The following is a 17,682-nucleotide window of genomic DNA, read 5'->3' as shown; positions in this document are numbered from 1 at the left end:
TTTCATATATGGATTTGTGTCACATGTGAAGCAGAGTCCAGTGTTTGGGCAGCCATGTCCTATGGCCAAAAAAAAAAAAAAAAAAAGAATGTTTAGAAAAGATAAAATTTATTTCAGGGTTGGGGTGAAAAGTTCAAAGGAAATGCTCATTTATGCTCTAAAAAAATTGAAAAACAGGATGAATAATGTCTTCTTGCCATGATTCTTAAAACCAAGAATTCCTTCTCTTGGAAGTCCAAATCAGTTTCTATCTTCTTTACCTGCTATGTTTCCCTCCATCTCAGAAAGAAAACAAGGCAAACTTTATCAAATAAGTGCTAACAAGATTCACTCTATAGTGATTGTATAAATATATTCTGCATCTACTTAAAATTCAGATTTCAGTCTCTAGTAGCATAAATATGGATCAATTCTATTAGGAGAAAAGGCTGAAAATTGAAAGAGAAAACAAGACAAGGGAACCAAGTCAGTTAAAACACTTTAATTATACCCCAGCCAAAAGGAGTTAAATAAAAGCCTGAGAAAGAAAAAATTTTTATGGAAACATATGATTTCAAATCAGGTATGAAATAAGACAATTATAAAATATCTATAATGTATTGGAAAAGATGGAAAATGAAGGTATATTATCATAATTTCTCGTTATAAATAAATCAGTTGTTCATTATTTTCCATTGAAAGAACAGACTCACAACAACATCTATTCAATGTGTGAATGATTCAGTTAATAGCTTTTCATGCCTCATTTCTGACACTTTTGTCCAGGGGTGGGGGGTGGAGATAAAAATACTGAAGTGATTGAAATACTACACTGGAGTGACCTGCATATAATTTATTACTAACTGGTAGTCCTATTTTTAAATGGCATTTTCTCTCCCAGAATGAAATAGCTTAAATGCTAAATGCTTCAGGGTTTGCTTTGGTAAGACCTTACCATTTGGGAATTTCATAATCACTAACAAGTGAATAGAGTGGATATTGTCCACTTATTAAAAAACTTATAATGGTATTCCTGAGATTGGTGTGTTTTCTGGGATACTGTGGCTCTGGGGAAAGGTGGGAATGTCCTCTGGTAGATTTCTTTTTATCCTGCTATTCATTACAGTAATCACATGTAAATGCACTCCAACGGACAACTTTCTACCACAGACTGGTTTGACAAAAATAATTTTAAGAGATATTTTAATATTTTTTAGCAATTCTCATTAGCTGGCTTCTGGATCTTTCATAGGACACCACACATACAGTCATGTAAAGCCAAGTCTTTGATTATTCAAGGAATTCGTAGAGGTCCTTAATATCCAGCCATGAGCAAAGATCTGCTTTTATGAAAATGTCAAAGGATCTTTTTAAAAGGGACGCTTTGAGCTTTATCTGAATATTCTTGAGCTCTGGGGCATTCTATTTATTGAGTCCAAAAGGAGTTTGGAACATAGGTTTGGTTCTCAAATCTGTTATAGAGTTAAATATCACCTTATTTATATTTTCTGGTAAGCTAATAGAGCTATATAATATGCTATAATTGGACAATTCATATTGAAGACAAATTACTGTAAGCTTTTACTCTCCAAGTCTTGTCACCCTCTGTCACTATGTTGAATACATATGTGCATATCATATATCACTCAAATGAGAGGTGGAGAAAGAAGAAAGAAGCTAGAGGAAACATGAAGAAGAATAAAATAATCAGAATAATGTACTAATCTCCCTGTGGTTTTATTTAGGGCCCTGAAACTAACTGTTGCTTGCTTACCTTTCAACAAAGTCAACTATGATATGCCTTGATGGAGAGAGAAATTGGATATACTTTTATTTCACATAATTCTGAGGACTGATAAATTATGCCAAGTTTTATTTAGAATTATATCATTATAAATTTACTATTAACTCTTCTTTAATTTGTAGCCTTTTTCTTCCATTTTTCTTATTTTCTTATTCTATTTTAGTAAATGTTTTCAAGGCAGGATTTTTTTGGGAGAATGAACTTGTAGCAAATTTAATATGCTATGAGAAATTCAGTAGTGATTATAAAATATAGCCTGTCTCCTAATGATCACTAGCTCAAAATGTTTAATTATGCATATGTTTTAATCTATAAATTGTCACAAGTCTTTTTGGGAGTAGATGGGTTACAAACCTGAAAAGGAATGGTGGGTATCATCCAAGCCTTGTATTTTAGCTAGCATTATACCCTACGAGTCTGGAATTTCCAACCAGCAGATGGAGATCTAACAGTATTTCTCAGAGCCTCTCAGGAGAGTGTCTAGTTATTTACCAGCACCTTTCCATCCTGTTCCTCTTGCACTCAGAAATGTCAATATCAGTGTTTCACACTAGTCCCAACAGTTTTAGGGCCACATTAATTGAAAAGCACATTAATTTTCTTTGTTAATCAACTGGAGTTTCTCAGACTAGATTTGGCTGCCTCTTAATAAGAATTAAGAATAGTCATGAACCTTCAGAAACCTAAAGGCTTTTATAATTGTATAGTCACTACAAATTATAGACCCTACATAGATAACATTTTAAAGATAACATTTAAAGCACTCACATTAAGGATGTTTTAGGTATTTAATGTAAAATAAATAGTAGCAGTCTAATGAATTCAATTTCATAGCCTTATTTATCATAATATATCATGGGTCACACTGTGGAGAACTACCTAGAGTGAAACTTTGTATGTAATTTATTTTTGAAAAATAATTGTTTGAGTATCATATAGTTCTATATGTTGGGGATACTGATGGCCACTTTTGCCATACTGCATACTCTTCATTATCCACAAGAGTATTTTAGGAGAAGAACATTAAGATACAATTCCCTTGGTATTTTTTAAGATAACATTATTCATAATGAACTCTCTTAATATTGATATATTCTGAAATTCTAAAATAAAAAAAATATTCATTTTCCTAAGTGGGAAGATCAGAAAACTATGCCTTCAACTAGTTACTGGATTTACTTTTATTATTTCGGCTCAGCTTAATGCAAGGTGATTCTTGAGGATTTAATAAGAAATTTCCCTAGACAACAAACAAATAATGGAATCCTTTGGGAATAATGATATTCTTATAAAGAGATGTATTTATTGAAGGAAATAAAACATATTTATGGAAGTTAAGAGCTAATGATACCGAACAGCTACCAAAGCATCTATGCTTATTGCCATATCAGATGATCTGACCACCTTGCTAATAGTTTTTCACTTTCTTAAAGAATTATTTGATAGCAGAATAAAATACAAAAGACTCTCTATGTATAACCTATTTCTTATTCACTTTAATAGCAGTCATGTCATAACCAGCAATTGGTGAAAACTTAAATTGTACAGGCAGATATACCTCTTCTACATTTTTTTTTCACATATTCCTGAGGTGAGAACTGCAATAGAGATTTTTTGATACACATAGATTGGGTTTGCATGATACATGTGAAAAACAAAACAAAACGAAAAACTTCTGACAATCTATGACATTTATTACTTATTATTTGTATTTAGTAAAATTGCATGTGTCTTGCATTTATCATGGAATGGCTCAATTGAATACTCTTGATTTGAGGATTAAATTTAAAAGATTGGAGGAAGGGAAAATTAAAAATAATCTTTACTATTTATATATAAAAAAATCAAGTTATTAGCTCTCCTGAGGAAATTACCAGACTCAAAAACTACTGGAGTCCTAGATTTCCAAAAGCTAATATACATCTAAAATACCAAACTAATTAGGAGTGGGGAATGGAACTTGCAGGACAGGTGTGTGTTTGTGTGACTGACAATCTTTAGAATCCAGAGTCTCAAATAGCAAGTGTTCTGAGGCCTTATCTGATTTTCTCCCAGCCAGATTAATCATTCTCTCCCCTTCAGTCCTACAGCACCACGCTCATACTTCATTGTTGGAAATATCATATTGAATTACAATCATTTATTCACTTTTAAGCATTTGATCACTTTATTGCCTATCTCAGTCCTTGGCATATTATTAGTAAAGGCTGAATAAATGAATAAATACTTATTTGATTGAATTGAATTAAAAACACCAAAGTATTAGGGATATAATATAAAAGACAATCACTGTACAAAAGAAAAGGCACATTGAATAAATACATGTGAATAAAAATTTGTAACTATCAAGGGAACACACAGACTGCTGCAAGTCAATAGTCCAAATGACAAGCAAACTTTGATGGAAAGAGAACATTTCTCAACCTTATTTGTACCTTAAAAAAAACAGCTTTATTGACAATTGTCTGTACTTCTAAGGTGGAAATAATTCTGCATACTTTGTTAAATTTTGATGTGTTCATGAAATATTTTGTAACAAAAAATAATACTGAGTAAGTGTGAGTTCTAGTAGTGAGTCTGTTGTCTATTACCAAAGTGATTTTGAGCATGCCATTTACTCATATTCTAATTTAGTTTCTTTATTTGTGAAATGTAGCAGTCAAAAAGCAGTTTTGTTTTTACTCTTTGGGATAAAGATCCTGGTTAGTATTCACCAATATTAACATAAATACTGAAAAGAGTAAAAAAAGAAAAACTCAGTAAATATGTAGACCATTTTCTCACCTGGCACCAAAGAGTAATTTGACTGAGGATGTTACGTTATTAACTTCTAAGAAATTATTAAATTCACATAATTATTTTAAATTTATAGTGTTGCCTGAATCACTCTTCAAAATGTTTTATGAACATTTTACTGAAATTGACATAAAACAAAGATTGATATGATTTAAGCCTCCCCCCAAAAGAAAGGTAAAATACATTGAATATATAGGAATATACATTGGGTGGCAGAGTTGGTTAAGCATTGCAATTTGGCTTAGGTCATAATCTCCCAGTTTGTGACTTTGAGCCCTCTGTGCTGACAGCTCAGAGCCTGGAGCCTGCTTTGAATTCTTTGTCTCCTTCACTGTCTGCCCCTCCTCCACTCACGCTCTGTCTCTCTCTCAAAAATAAATAAACATAAAAAAAAATTTAAGAAAAGGAATATAAAGACAAATAAAGTTGAAAAAAAGATGGGAAATGTTTATGCCCAAATAGAAAGGCTAAAAGGTTTGCTCTGTCAAGAGTAAAATTTGGTTCTGAATTTTTAGACAATCAGGACAAAAACTGAGCTTGGTATTTCTCTGCCAGACAAGCATCAATCTAATGGATATTATTCAAATAATAATATCCATATATAAAATATAATACTCTTAACTTTCTTCTCTTTTCATTTTGCCTATCTGAATACTGTCAGTCTCAAGTTCTGTCTCAGTTTTCGCTTTTGCCCAGAGTTTTCCCCAACAATTTGGCTTTGATTTCATCCTTTGATTGCTTTGTTTTCTTGCAGGTATTCAATTTGGAGTTTTGTGTTTTTTGTGTGTTGTTTTTTTTTGTTTTTTTGTTTTTTTGTTTTTTTGCTTCATATGGATGTCTTTTCTCCTTGCTAAGACCGTAAGTCTCTTGAGAACAAGTTATTTAATACATTCTTTTGTATCTCTCAAGGATTTTTACCCTCCACCAGACATATATTAGGTATGTAATAAACATCCATTACATTGAAAAATGTCTTCAGTTATAGCTTTCAGTGAATACACTTTTAAAGTTAAGAAATAAGCTTTTGAAATGGACTTTAAATGGGCAGTTAGTAGCGATCACTTTGTGAGTATACCTATCATCTGGATTTGAATTCTTGTTCCATGATTTAGTAGCTACATGTTATATAATCACTTTGAGCATCATTTTTCTTATCTTCTTAAGGAGGTAACAATAGTACTTCATAAGGTTATTGTTAATCCTATTAACCATATTAATCAGGATTAAATATATACATGTAAAATGTTTAGAAAAGTAAACATTCATTAAGTGTTAGTTAATTATCATTTTATCTTAAAGTTCTCAGTATTATGTCATTCTTTCTGGAAATAATTAAATAGAAATTTCTTCTGGTGGCAATTATGGAGCACAATCAATTATCTGAAGTCTGCCTCAGAAAGCAAAAAGTATATGACAAAGAAAACATGTCATCATTATAGACAATAATATTTATATTCTCAGGTGCAAGAAGGCATGCATTATCTGAAAACTATATCAGATCATTCATTGAGTTAAAAAGAAGTGATCTCCAACTACATTTCTGTTTTATATTACATGAAGTGTTTATCCATTAGAAGACTCTTCTTCCAATTCCATTATGGTAGTACCAAGGTGTCATACTGAGCTTACACATTTTTATTCCATAACTGGAATCAAAGACACAGAAAAAGTCAAGAAAAGCTACTACCCCAGCCTTATTTTATCCTTCCACAAAATGATGAAATTTTACAAGGATTCATTTTGAAATAGCCATGTCTATAACGTAATGTTGGTTTAAGGAACTCAAGTTTGAAGTTTGTTAAATAGGAAACTGGCAAGGAGCTTTGAAGGATGTATAATACAGTGAATGTAAGATTCCATCAAATCCCAAGGTAAGAAAATGTTGACATCACAAAGATCTCAAGTCTTTCTTCAGATAGCAGAGTTCAGAGTTCATTGTTTTTACCTAAATCTATTATACATTTGTAACCAGAGCTGGAATAGGCCATCCAGGCTGTTATCTCAAGACAGTAATTCCTTATTTTATGCATGAATATAAAATAAGACCCATAGATAATGAATGTTACAAGTGTCTACGTCAAAAACTGCTAGAGAGGATTTTAGAAACGATATTTCCAGCTCTCCGGTAGGTCTACCACTCTAATATTGCCTTATAGCAGAGAAGAATGACGGGATTGATCCAGTCTTTCAGCACATCTTCATCATTCTGTTTAGGGCATTACCTTTATGAATCTGGGATTGAAAGCAAATATATTACTGATGTAAACTAGTAGGAACAGATGGAGTATATCTTAAATACAAGTTATTTCTCAGTAACAGAATTTAACTAGGTATATGTGAATTAATGTAATTGCTCATTTTGTTGAAGCACTAATTTGGGGTTTATAGTTTTCGGACATTTCAAAATTGATCTTGAAAGAACATTTGGTATTTAGTTTGAATCTTTTATTCTGACTTTTCACTTTCTCCCTGGAGAAATGATAGTGCTTTAACTAATTTTTATTCTTAATATTATTTCTTTTGGTACAGTTAATTCTATTAATCTATTGTTTGACATATATTGCCATCACAAATAATCTGTTTGCTTTTAGTCCCTAATGTCCATATTGGCCTTTACTGATGACATTAGATGCAAAATGTTGTAAATTTTAATTCTTAGTTTCAAAAGTTATCCACAGATCAATGACATTAAATCACATTTCTTTCACTTACCTCTTGGTATGTGTAATTTTTTGTCCTCTTCGTTATCGTCCACTGAATCTTCAACCCACATAGCAGAGTCATCTTTGTTATCCAAAATCAGAATTACTTTAGATTTTCAGCTAAAATTTTTGTATGGTGTAGTGGTGCCAGAATGAACACATGTAGTGATATTAGATGCAGGATGCGAGAGCTTCTTTCTTTCTGGATTTATTGTTTTAAACATATAGCATACTTTTATCACAGTTATAGTGGTGGTAGTTTTTAGTAGAAATGTGGCTTAGTATTTCACTGTCTCTTGAATTCCACACTATAAAAGACAATGTGTTTTACGTGAATGCTACATGTTCAGGTAGTATGATAGAGTTAAATGCTAATGTAGTTTCTGAATTATATCACCTTGGACTTGTGCAAGTTCAGGGAGAAATAGAAGAGGTTTTTAGTCCAATGGTTTAATAAAAATCTCCTAGAGACAGTAATGGAATTGAGACTATTTAAAATATCATTTGTTAATAGCTGAGACTGAGGAAGATTCACTTGAAGATTGAATTTAAACATAAATGTAATTTATTTGGCCACCTGCATATAGTGATGAAAACATTTGAGTTGCCTTCACAAGGAAGATTGTTTTTTATTTAAACTGTATACTCTGTTCTGAATAATAGAACAAGCAGGGCCAACGTTATTATAAAGGCTGTCTTCTTGCCTCCTTTCTGGAGTGTTCTCCCACTGCACATATCATTTGGGTAAGTAAAAATTCTCCTTGAAAAATATTCCCACATAGGATCATTCATAGGAAATATCCTGCAACTCAAGCCATGTCATTGCCAGTTAACATTTTCTGACTGTATATTATTGGTGTTTTTCTTTGTGTTGTCATTTGCATGTGGTTACTTTATTGACTGTCGAGGTTTTGCTTCAAGTGACATCCTTCTATATTTTGCCAGTTAAAGATTTTATTGTGGATACCCACTTATATTTTTGTTATAGTTTTATAATATAGCTAGGGAAATTGGAAATGGAAATACAACATGAATATTTGGGAATATCTTTTGAAGGGTTTTTATTTGAAATGTCCGCTCCTTTTAGGAAACAATGTATAAAACTTCAAGAAAGTAATGGACATTTATTTCCATTAAGTTGCCAACTTAAGATATTGAAGGAAATCTCTATACAGTGTGAAATAGTTTAAGCAATTTTTTATATTTAAGAATAGGAAAGTATATTCCTTCTCTGCTGTCTTCACATCCCCTGTTAAAATATTTGAGTCAAATTATATTGATTATGGTTTTTTCTCACTTCTGAAAAGGGTGCTTACAGGGTGATAGGAGGACATCCCTAGAGTCTGATGAACTGGATATTATATCTGACTCTCTTGTATGAGCTTTGGCAAGTTATTCAATTATCACAATCCTTATTTTCCTTTTCTTTAGAATGGTGGCTATACCTGTTTCCTAAAAAGTTTTGAGAATGAGGTGGGGACAGCCCAGTGCCTGGTACATCATAAGTCAGTTCTTTGCTCTTTCCCCACTTCTGGCTTTTCTACTGTTATATTATTATCCCTGGGAGCAAATGATTATTTTAGTTAAGTGAATAACTGTGTTGATTTAAGATTGTTTCAAATATTCCTGTTGAAAGAGCTAATGGGGAACAAAACCTATAAACAATACAATCTGTCAAGAAACAACCTGACCATTTTATGTATAGTTGTTTTTTGTTTTGCATTCCTCCAGTCAGGAAAAATGTTCAGCCAGGCTTAGCAAACTAGGTTCACATTGGCACAAGAAAGCACAAGAATTAATAATTTCAGACTACAATAAAAAAACAATTCAATGAAAAAAAAAAAAAACAATTCAATGACTTGGTAAAAATAAATTCATTGGAACAGTATTTTGCAAAACTTAGCATGCATCAGATTAGCTCCAGAGACTCTGATTCAGCAAATTTAGGATGGGCCCAAAGGATTTACTCTTTTTTTTTTTTTTTTTTAATTTTTTTAAAGTAGGCTCCATGCCAAATGTGGGGCTTAAACTCACAACCGTGAGATCAGGAATTGCTCACTCTGCTGACTGAGCCAGCCAGGTGCCCAAGGATTTTCTTTTAATAGTAACTTTGAGGATATGCTACATAGCAAAAATTTAAACCAGTAAATAGAAAAAAAAAAACTGTCAACTTTATTCATCCATGTTATCTTAATACTATTTTTCGACATTAATCCAGGTAAATTCAATAAGTGAAATTGATTGAAAATGATCACACTACCGTGTCTATAGACTTGCTCAAAACCTAGAGTCAGTTCTTTATTTTACACAGCCTGAGGCAAAGACTGCATCATAGAACCTTCAAGGCCATGCAGTACAGGTGTGCCGCATTATATAACACAAGATATATTGAAATCAACTTACAAATGATAAATTAGTGAGTGATGTTTCAGATTAGAAAACAAATAGGATTTACTTCAAGTATCCTTTATCACAAGGTCCCTTGATGCATTTGAAATATTACTTGATTTATTCAAAACCAATTTTTACTTAGCTTGTCAGTAAGACACACATATAAAACAAAATCTATAAATGTTTGGGAAAGAGGAGGAAGAAACTCAAGAGTTTTCTAAGTCCTAGATGGCTCAAGCACTCTGTTGCTTTAAGTTCACTGTTCTTAATAGAAAAGTAAATAATCAACTGTGGACTTTTTAAAACATGAATTTTACCCTAAATTAAAAAAATGTTAAATATAAACAGCCTCCTAACTCACATTGAAATCATAATGGAAGCCGTGAGAGAGCTTTGAAAATAACCCATCACCACTCTGGTGTATTCTTAAATGTTTCTTCCTCATTATAATTGATATTAAAATAAAGCACAGTTGCTGATTGTCAGTCTAATCTACCCTTGTGGTAGAGTCAGTTTTGAAAGCATGGATCCTGGATCTTCGGTGCTTGGTACCTCTCTAGTTAGAGACAGTGGTAGTGCATTGAGGTCATAGCAGTAGTTGGAAACTCTTAACTGAAAGGCTAGTACATCTGCATTCTTAACTGCATAGCTAACCCATCTAGACCTTGGGACTTTTTATGTGTTTCCAGGTCATTATGCTATTTATTACCCAGCGAGTTAAACCATTAAGAGGTATGTCAGTGTAAGATGTTACTGTTTTTTGCTGTAAAGATTTTTCACTGTTTTTCCTGAGGCTAAATATCTGCCAGTCCTACTTCCTCTTCCTTCCTGTACCTCCATCTACTCAGTACATCTGATCTTCTTTCTTCAAGCATACTAATAGTTCACATATGTTATCTATTTTTGTGCTTTCAGTTTCTTTACTTATTTTGAATGTTTAGGTTGAGAGATGATATCTGTTTTCTAGTCAGGAGCAGACATAACCAAATAAGGTCTTCACTCCCATTTACAGTGGCTTTATTTTAAAAAATATTTTTGCAAAGAGATATTGCTATTTCCAAGGAGTTTGTGGAGTCTGAAATGACTTCAGATAGGATTATGTAATTTGTCTTGAATGTTGAATGTAGACAAGTTTTCTTTCCTTCTAAAAATATAATTTATATTAAAATCTGTATGGTTTTATGGTTTTCTGGAACATTCAAGAGGGAATATAGAGAGTTGGTAAAAATGAGCAGATCAATAAAATACTACTTGCTTGTTAGAATATGTTTTGGCATCTATACATCAGTTTGGACAAATTACATTCCATTTTTATTAGGAGAATAGAGAAAATTATTCTGTATTAAGAAAGGTTTAAGAACACTTAAGAAGTACTCTTGCTGAGATTAAAAAAAAGGAAAAAAATATAAAAGTCTTCCCAATTAGCTCTGAATTGAGTATGTGTTCATTTGAACATGTGTTGAACATGTGTTGAACATCGCACTATGGATCTGTTTTATAACCCACGCAATCTCAATTTAGATGGTCTTTGATTTCTTTCCTTGTGGTTCTTGATTTTATGTCCATATCTTGGGCCTACATATATCCACTTGCTTGAAGCAACTCATCTGCACATTTACAAATGACATAATATGTTAAGAAATCTATGACTTGCTTTACTTTTTGAACAAAATTTTAATGTGAGAGCCAGAGTAGCACATAGAAAGAGTTCATTTAGCTCATATATTATACAGATAGAAGAACTGAGTTAAATTAGAGATTAAACAACATGACAAACATTTTTTTTTCATTCTGTTCACTATCTCTGGAAATTCTCTGGCTCTGATCCGAGAGAAGGCTTTTAGTTTAGTGGAAAGACTAACAGGCTATGAATTTTGAGAATGGTTAATTTCCACCAATTATTAGCCTTGTGTTCTTGGGTGAGTCTCAACTTCTTTGAGATTAATGTGTCTTCATGGGATGGTTATGAAGACAAAATGCAATAATTTATATAAAATGTGGTTTATAAACCCCAAAACACTGCATAAATTTATTTTTTGCTGCAGCTTCTGTGGTTATTGTAACCATGCTGGGTCAAACTGCATTTTTTGATCCCAAACATATCAACATTTCTGTTGTTTAAATGAGCAATAGGCAGAGAGGGAGGAGACTTGGGGACAGGGTGGTTAGCAAGAGGAAGTAGGAGATCACTGAATACTGAAAAAGATAAGTTATAATTAAGGATTTTAGACACAAATATATAAATTGCAAATGTATGATAAAGATTCTAGACATAGTTTCCTCTAAGAGGTTTTCACTCCCTTTTCCACCCTCCCCCATGGCCCTGAACATGGCAAAATAAAAATTAGGCAAACAAAAACCCAGCATCTTCTTTTTTTTTTTCTTGTAAAAGATCCTTTGGGTTTAATTTCAAATATGAGAAATCTAAAAATTCTTAGTTTATTCGGCTCTTACTGTATTAAGTTCTCAGATGCACAGAGCTGTGGTTCCAAGATGACTGCTTCTATTTATAGTTGTTTACTTAGATGAATTTAAAATGTTTAAAAAATGTTTGCTTAAGGAAGTCAAGGGCATACATTTGTGAACCTCCCTAGAACCTTATGTTTCTAAAAGTTATTTATCAATTTGAAAATGTCTGGAAATACATATAAAATGCTTTTTTTTACGCCAATTAAAAGATGCTTGATCTTTGCAAGGACAACTTCTGATGAAAAAAAGATTGCAAATGACATTTTGGTTTACATAATAAATAAAATTTTGCATCCAATTTCAGACCCACAAGAATAGATTTATAATTAATCCTCTATAAATTTGCTAACTATGCAAAACACAATCTCAATGTAGAGGATTAAGAATACTAAGAATAATATATTGCAAAGACATTAGAAATTGGAAAAAGTAAAGATGAAAATTAGATGTAAAATGACAAAAAATTTTGAATAGCAAATAATTTATGCAAAATATGTTACGAAATCTGGGATGCTAAATAGTTGATATAAGTACTGAGACATTTAGTTTCATTTAAATTAGTAAGAGAGTTTGCTTCTTCCAATTTTTTTTATGACTGTATTTTCAAGAAAAATTTGCTGTACATTTTTAAAGTTTATTCCTCTTTAAGTTGCTCTTAAATTTGCCATGATAAATCTGCATAAAACTAGACTTTTGTAGGTATAATTTCTTTGGAATAAATAAGAAATTAAAAACTTGACATTGGTCTTAACAAATTCTTTTCTTCATTGTTTTTGATTGTGTTTGACCCCTGTTGGATTGACATTTGCTCAACCTATTTTTGATGTTATGAATGCAAAATGACAACATAAAAAGGCATCTCTCCTAGTGCAATTCAATTGAAACTTGTAGTTTTATAATAAAAAACACACAAAAGAATGTGTGGATACCATAGATAAAATAACATTTTCAAACAATAACCTGTGTCAAGCAAACAACAGAAACAAGTTGATTATTTCAGCCTCTGAAAAGTTAGGTTTTCATAATTTCACTTAAATTAACTTTATAATACAAATTACATAATCACTATATGATCTGGGGTGGCTTCAAATTACTCTGGGTTATTTTTCAGATAATTTAGAAGCAAATCTCATTATGGATGGCAATATAAACAATTTAGAACATATTAAAAGATATTCACAGTTTACTTGTGTTATAAAGTTCTCCACCATGGCTCATATCTATACTGAATGAGCTATCAATGTTTAGAGTTCTTCTCCAGGAGAGAATTGATGTAGCACACAAAGTGAAAATTTTCAAAGTTCCTTTGAGATGTTCCCAAAATATAGCCTCGCAGTTCTAAATGAAAAGTTGTCTTAAAAACCAGGCACATTTTGCACTAACTGATGGTTATTTTTAGGTAAACCACTTTGGGTTAATTAGGAGAAAATTTGCTACTGTACAATTATTATGCTCTATCCTTCCCACCTTGGCCTGAAAATAATGAGATGTAACAAGTTTTTCTTTGTCACTGGCAGCTGCACCTTTTAAGTGTATCAAAGTCTGTTGCTGTGGTTACAGCCTTTGTTTCCAGTGATGTTTTGTCCATGCTTCCCCCTACCGTTAACAATGGGTTACTCAAAATAATGAAATAATGAGTCAATTCATTCAGAAATATGTTGTTAAAATATCCCTCTTTGTCATTACATGTCACTGCTTAGAAACTAGGCTGTAATTCAAGGCAACAGTTAAGTCTGAGAAGAAGTGTTAAAAAAATCTTTGATTTTTTTTTTCATTTATAAGAAAAACCTGCCTATGTAATTGAAGAACCTCTTACAAGTCTCAACAATTAAATCCTTTTTGGTTAATGTATTATTTCTGGAACAAGTAGATAAAATTCTACGCAGTAAGCATGATAAAAATCGTGCATGTTTCGCACAGCACAGAATTTTAGAGTAAAGGTTTCTGGGCACAAAAGCAGTAACAAAACAGTCCCTACAAAACTGAGTAACTCTGAATAACACAAGAAATAAATTTTTGTTAATTTAAAATCTTAGAAACTGAAATGTGTAAAGTTTGTAAAGTAAAATGTAATTAAATTATGGTACTGTACATATCAGTTGTTTCTATAATTGAAACTTTACAATATGAAAAATACATTAGCTCTGTACAGTTTTTACAGGTAGGTAGGATGAGTTTTGAAAAAAAAGATTCTTTTTCTGTTTTCAGGGTCATACTCTGTTTAAGTCAAAAAAATACTGCACAACTTAGCTAATTACAAAGTGTAGACTTGAAACAATTCATGTCTTCTTTATTTCATGAATAGATCTTGGACTTTTGTTTGACAGGGGATTTTTGTTTTGTTTTGTTTTGAGAGTCCACAATGAACAAATCTTCCTCATTTTTGTCCTTGAGGTTACAAAGTTTGGTGGCAACCCTTGGCTACCGCTTAGCTCAGTTAAGTCAGCTGCTGTTTATGGTCACTGATTTGGCCAGCTGTTGTGATTGTGCTCAGGTCCAGCTCAGTCTCTAGGTGTGTTTCCATCGTATCTTCCTGTGCATTCGTTTCAAAGGACTTATGAGAGAGAAGTTCATGATGCACCCCACAGTAACTTATTGTGGGCTGGTCGTATGCCAGAAAGGTTGACACATTCATTGATAAAGGTATCTGGGGAAAAAATGACATGAGAAAAGTCAGTTATAAAACGACAAACCACTTTGGGGGCAAGATTTGATGACTATGAAGTGCTAACCTGACTAACCTCTACGGTTGTATCTGTGGCTCAAGTGTCCCCACACTATCCTAACTGATGTCCCTCATTCTCATTCATACTAGTAAGCACAATACAACAGCTTTAAAGCCTGGGATGGACCTGCTCAATTCTTAATTCAAATTATCAGATAAATAGTCGCCTAAGTGATTCTGAAAATGCTTTAAGCTTTATTGACGAAGTCAGAAAATGCTTTTACTCACTAGGGTAAAATTATGCTTTTAGAACTAAGAAAAGTATTATTTACTTATATCTGGTATTGGAATACACTAGAATGGTGGTTCTCAAACTTTATCATGCATAAAAATCACCTCCCCCTTCTTCACCTCCATCCCAAACTCCCCTGAATTTCTGATTCAGTAGGTGAGGGGGGGAGGGTAATGCCTAGAATTTGCATTTCTTACAATTTCCCCCTTTTGATGCTAGTGATGTTAATCTACATACAATACTTTGAGAACCATTGCAGGAAGAGAATTGTCTAGGCAAGTCATTCTGGATCTTCTTACTCAATAATTTATTGATATCTGTTTTACTACCAAAAGGTTTTGAAACATTAATGTCTGTAGTTTGGTCCATATATCTAAAATTTAGGCTTAGGGAACTCCTAGGGAGACTCTTTGGCTCCTATGAAGTTCTAAAAAGCAGCAAAGGATGATGTTAGTTTGAAGGAACCAGTGATAAAAATAAGGAAGGGACTCCCTTGCAAATTGTAGCTTAATGAAGAAAGCAATTAGAAAGATCTGTGAAAAAAGCAAGAGTAATCAATGTGAGCAGAAGGGAAATACACAGGTTGCACAGAAAGAGTAGTCTGAAATGTGATTTGATTATCAAAATCTAGAGATTATTTCCATTTTTTTCAGTGAAATAATAAAAATTTGTTATAAAAAGTAGGTAGAGTTGAGGAAACTTCAGCCCCAATCTCTGTTTAATATCCCAATTACTAATTCATGTTGTTGAATGGCCTTGGATAAAAACTTCTACCATTCTTGCTTGGTGAATGTATCAAATATATTTCTGTTTGAGCATATTAGACTGAATTCCTTTCTGATCTCAGCTGAGATTAGAGCCTAAAGCTAAGAAAAATAGAATGTCTAGGTTTTGTTCTTTTGTTGACTTCTTATCCTTTTCTCCCTGGATAAGAACCCTCTTGGGCAGTTTTCTTTCCATCCCAGCCCTTCTATCCGTATTTATTTTTCCTTCAGTAAAAATTGGTTGAACAAGTATTTTCTTGTGTTCTTGAACAAAAGAATTCACTTCTTTTGAGATTATTGTTTATTTTTTAATATGGACATTTCAGTGTATCAAATGTGTAGGGTTTAGTCCTTGGAGGCAGAAATGCAATCCCATTCATTAAATTAAATTCCTCAGTAACTCTTCCTATTTATGTGGACTTAAAAAAATTAAAGCATGCAGTTGTCTGATACATGAATAAAACACTTTAAACATACACTTTAAAAAATAGCCAAGAAAGATCATAAAGGAAATGATAGGATGCTTCCAAAAATGCTCATTTAATATAAGAATTCCTATTGTTACTGATGAACTACTCAGTTAAAATATATTATTATGCAAAAGTAATTGTACAGCATGAATAGATCTGAGTTATAGGAGAGAACGAAAATAGAACGAAAATAGAACTGTTTACATTAGCCTCTGGGAAATCAATGCTCTGTAATGTGTTATGGGTCATATATCTGTAGGATTTTATATAGTTGTTCTTATTTGTCATGGAAACTTCTGCTTCCTGGCTTACTTGGAATTAACTCTACTGTGAATAATTTGTAATTTCTATGGTGACTATTTATGAAAAACAGTAAACCATGACACATTTAGTGTGTGTGTGTGTGTGTGTGTGTGTGTGTGTGTGTGTGTGTGTGTGAATACAGACAATTTCTTGCTTGGTTTAAAATCTACAGGCTGCTGGTGTCCAGAGTGCAAGTCCTAATTTGTACTGTTATCAGTTAGGTCTCATTATTCACTTAAAAATCCCACATATTTTCTTTAGAGAGTTTCTTTTTTTTGGATAGGTCTTAGTTTGAAATACATAACCCCACAGTTATACTTTTTCAATATCAAGTCATATTTTTCACATTTTAATATTTCTGAATTTGGAGTGGTACTTAAAATCAATGTGAATGTTCAACATGTATTTTCTTCTGTGCAACTATCAGTGATTCTTAGTTAATGACATCTTAATATCAAGAAAATAACTGGTAAGATGTACCAGTAAGAATTTAGCAGCTAACCATATCTGAATATAGCATCACAGTAAATTTTCCAAGCTTGACTTAAATGATTTTGAAAGTCTAAGAGTTAGCATTGGATATATTCACATGTACATTTGTAGGACTACATACATATATTTATGCATATACATACACAGTATATAACCATATGCATAAATACACATATATATATAATATTGTGGTCAATACTTATGATTTCAAAATCATTTAACTCTGTGAAAAATACAAATTTTGATGATACATCAGTGTTGGACAACTATTTCATATTTGCTACTTATATAAGATATGCATATAGATATACTACATATAATAATAATATATTTATTTATTTAAAGAAGTGTTTTGACTTTTTTCAAAAAGCAGTTGCTAGTGACTTTATACTTGTTCATCTTGATGCCTCTACTTTCAATTTGTGTACATAGCTGATTTCTAAGAGTAGCCTCGGGTTTTGCTACGGTATGTGCAACTTGATGTGTGTTTGGGGATTGGTTAATAATATTTGTTTCAGTCCTTCTAAACATGAGCTTTGGTAGTTTTACTTACAG

General features: G+C 32.2%; 2 protein-coding genes across 4 annotated transcripts in view; one reads left to right on the top strand and one right to left on the bottom strand.

Annotated features, from left to right (window-relative positions):
- CTNNA3 (catenin alpha 3) overlaps positions 1-17,682 on the top strand; it is a 1,799,646-nt gene that overhangs the window by 613,003 nt on the left and 1,168,961 nt on the right. The gene's annotated exons all lie outside the window — the stretch shown is intronic.
- Positions 9,555-17,682, bottom strand: part of LRRTM3 (leucine rich repeat transmembrane neuronal 3) — a 163,690-nt gene continuing 155,562 nt past the window's right edge. The window contains exon 3 of the mRNA XM_019444302.2: positions 9,555-14,788. Coding sequence (XP_019299847.1) covers positions 14,579-14,788 — 210 coding nt within the window. The 3' untranslated portion in view covers positions 9,555-14,578. The remainder of the gene's footprint in view (positions 14,789-17,682) is intronic.

Source organism: Panthera pardus, unplaced genomic scaffold (genome assembly GCF_024362965.1).
Source record: "Panthera pardus isolate Hobbes unplaced genomic scaffold, ASM2436296v1 HiC_scaffold_22, whole genome shotgun sequence".
NCBI lineage: Eukaryota > Metazoa > Chordata > Mammalia > Carnivora > Felidae > Panthera > Panthera pardus.
The sequence above is the reverse complement of the archived record's forward strand: the minus strand, read 5'-3'. Positions and strand labels throughout refer to the sequence as shown.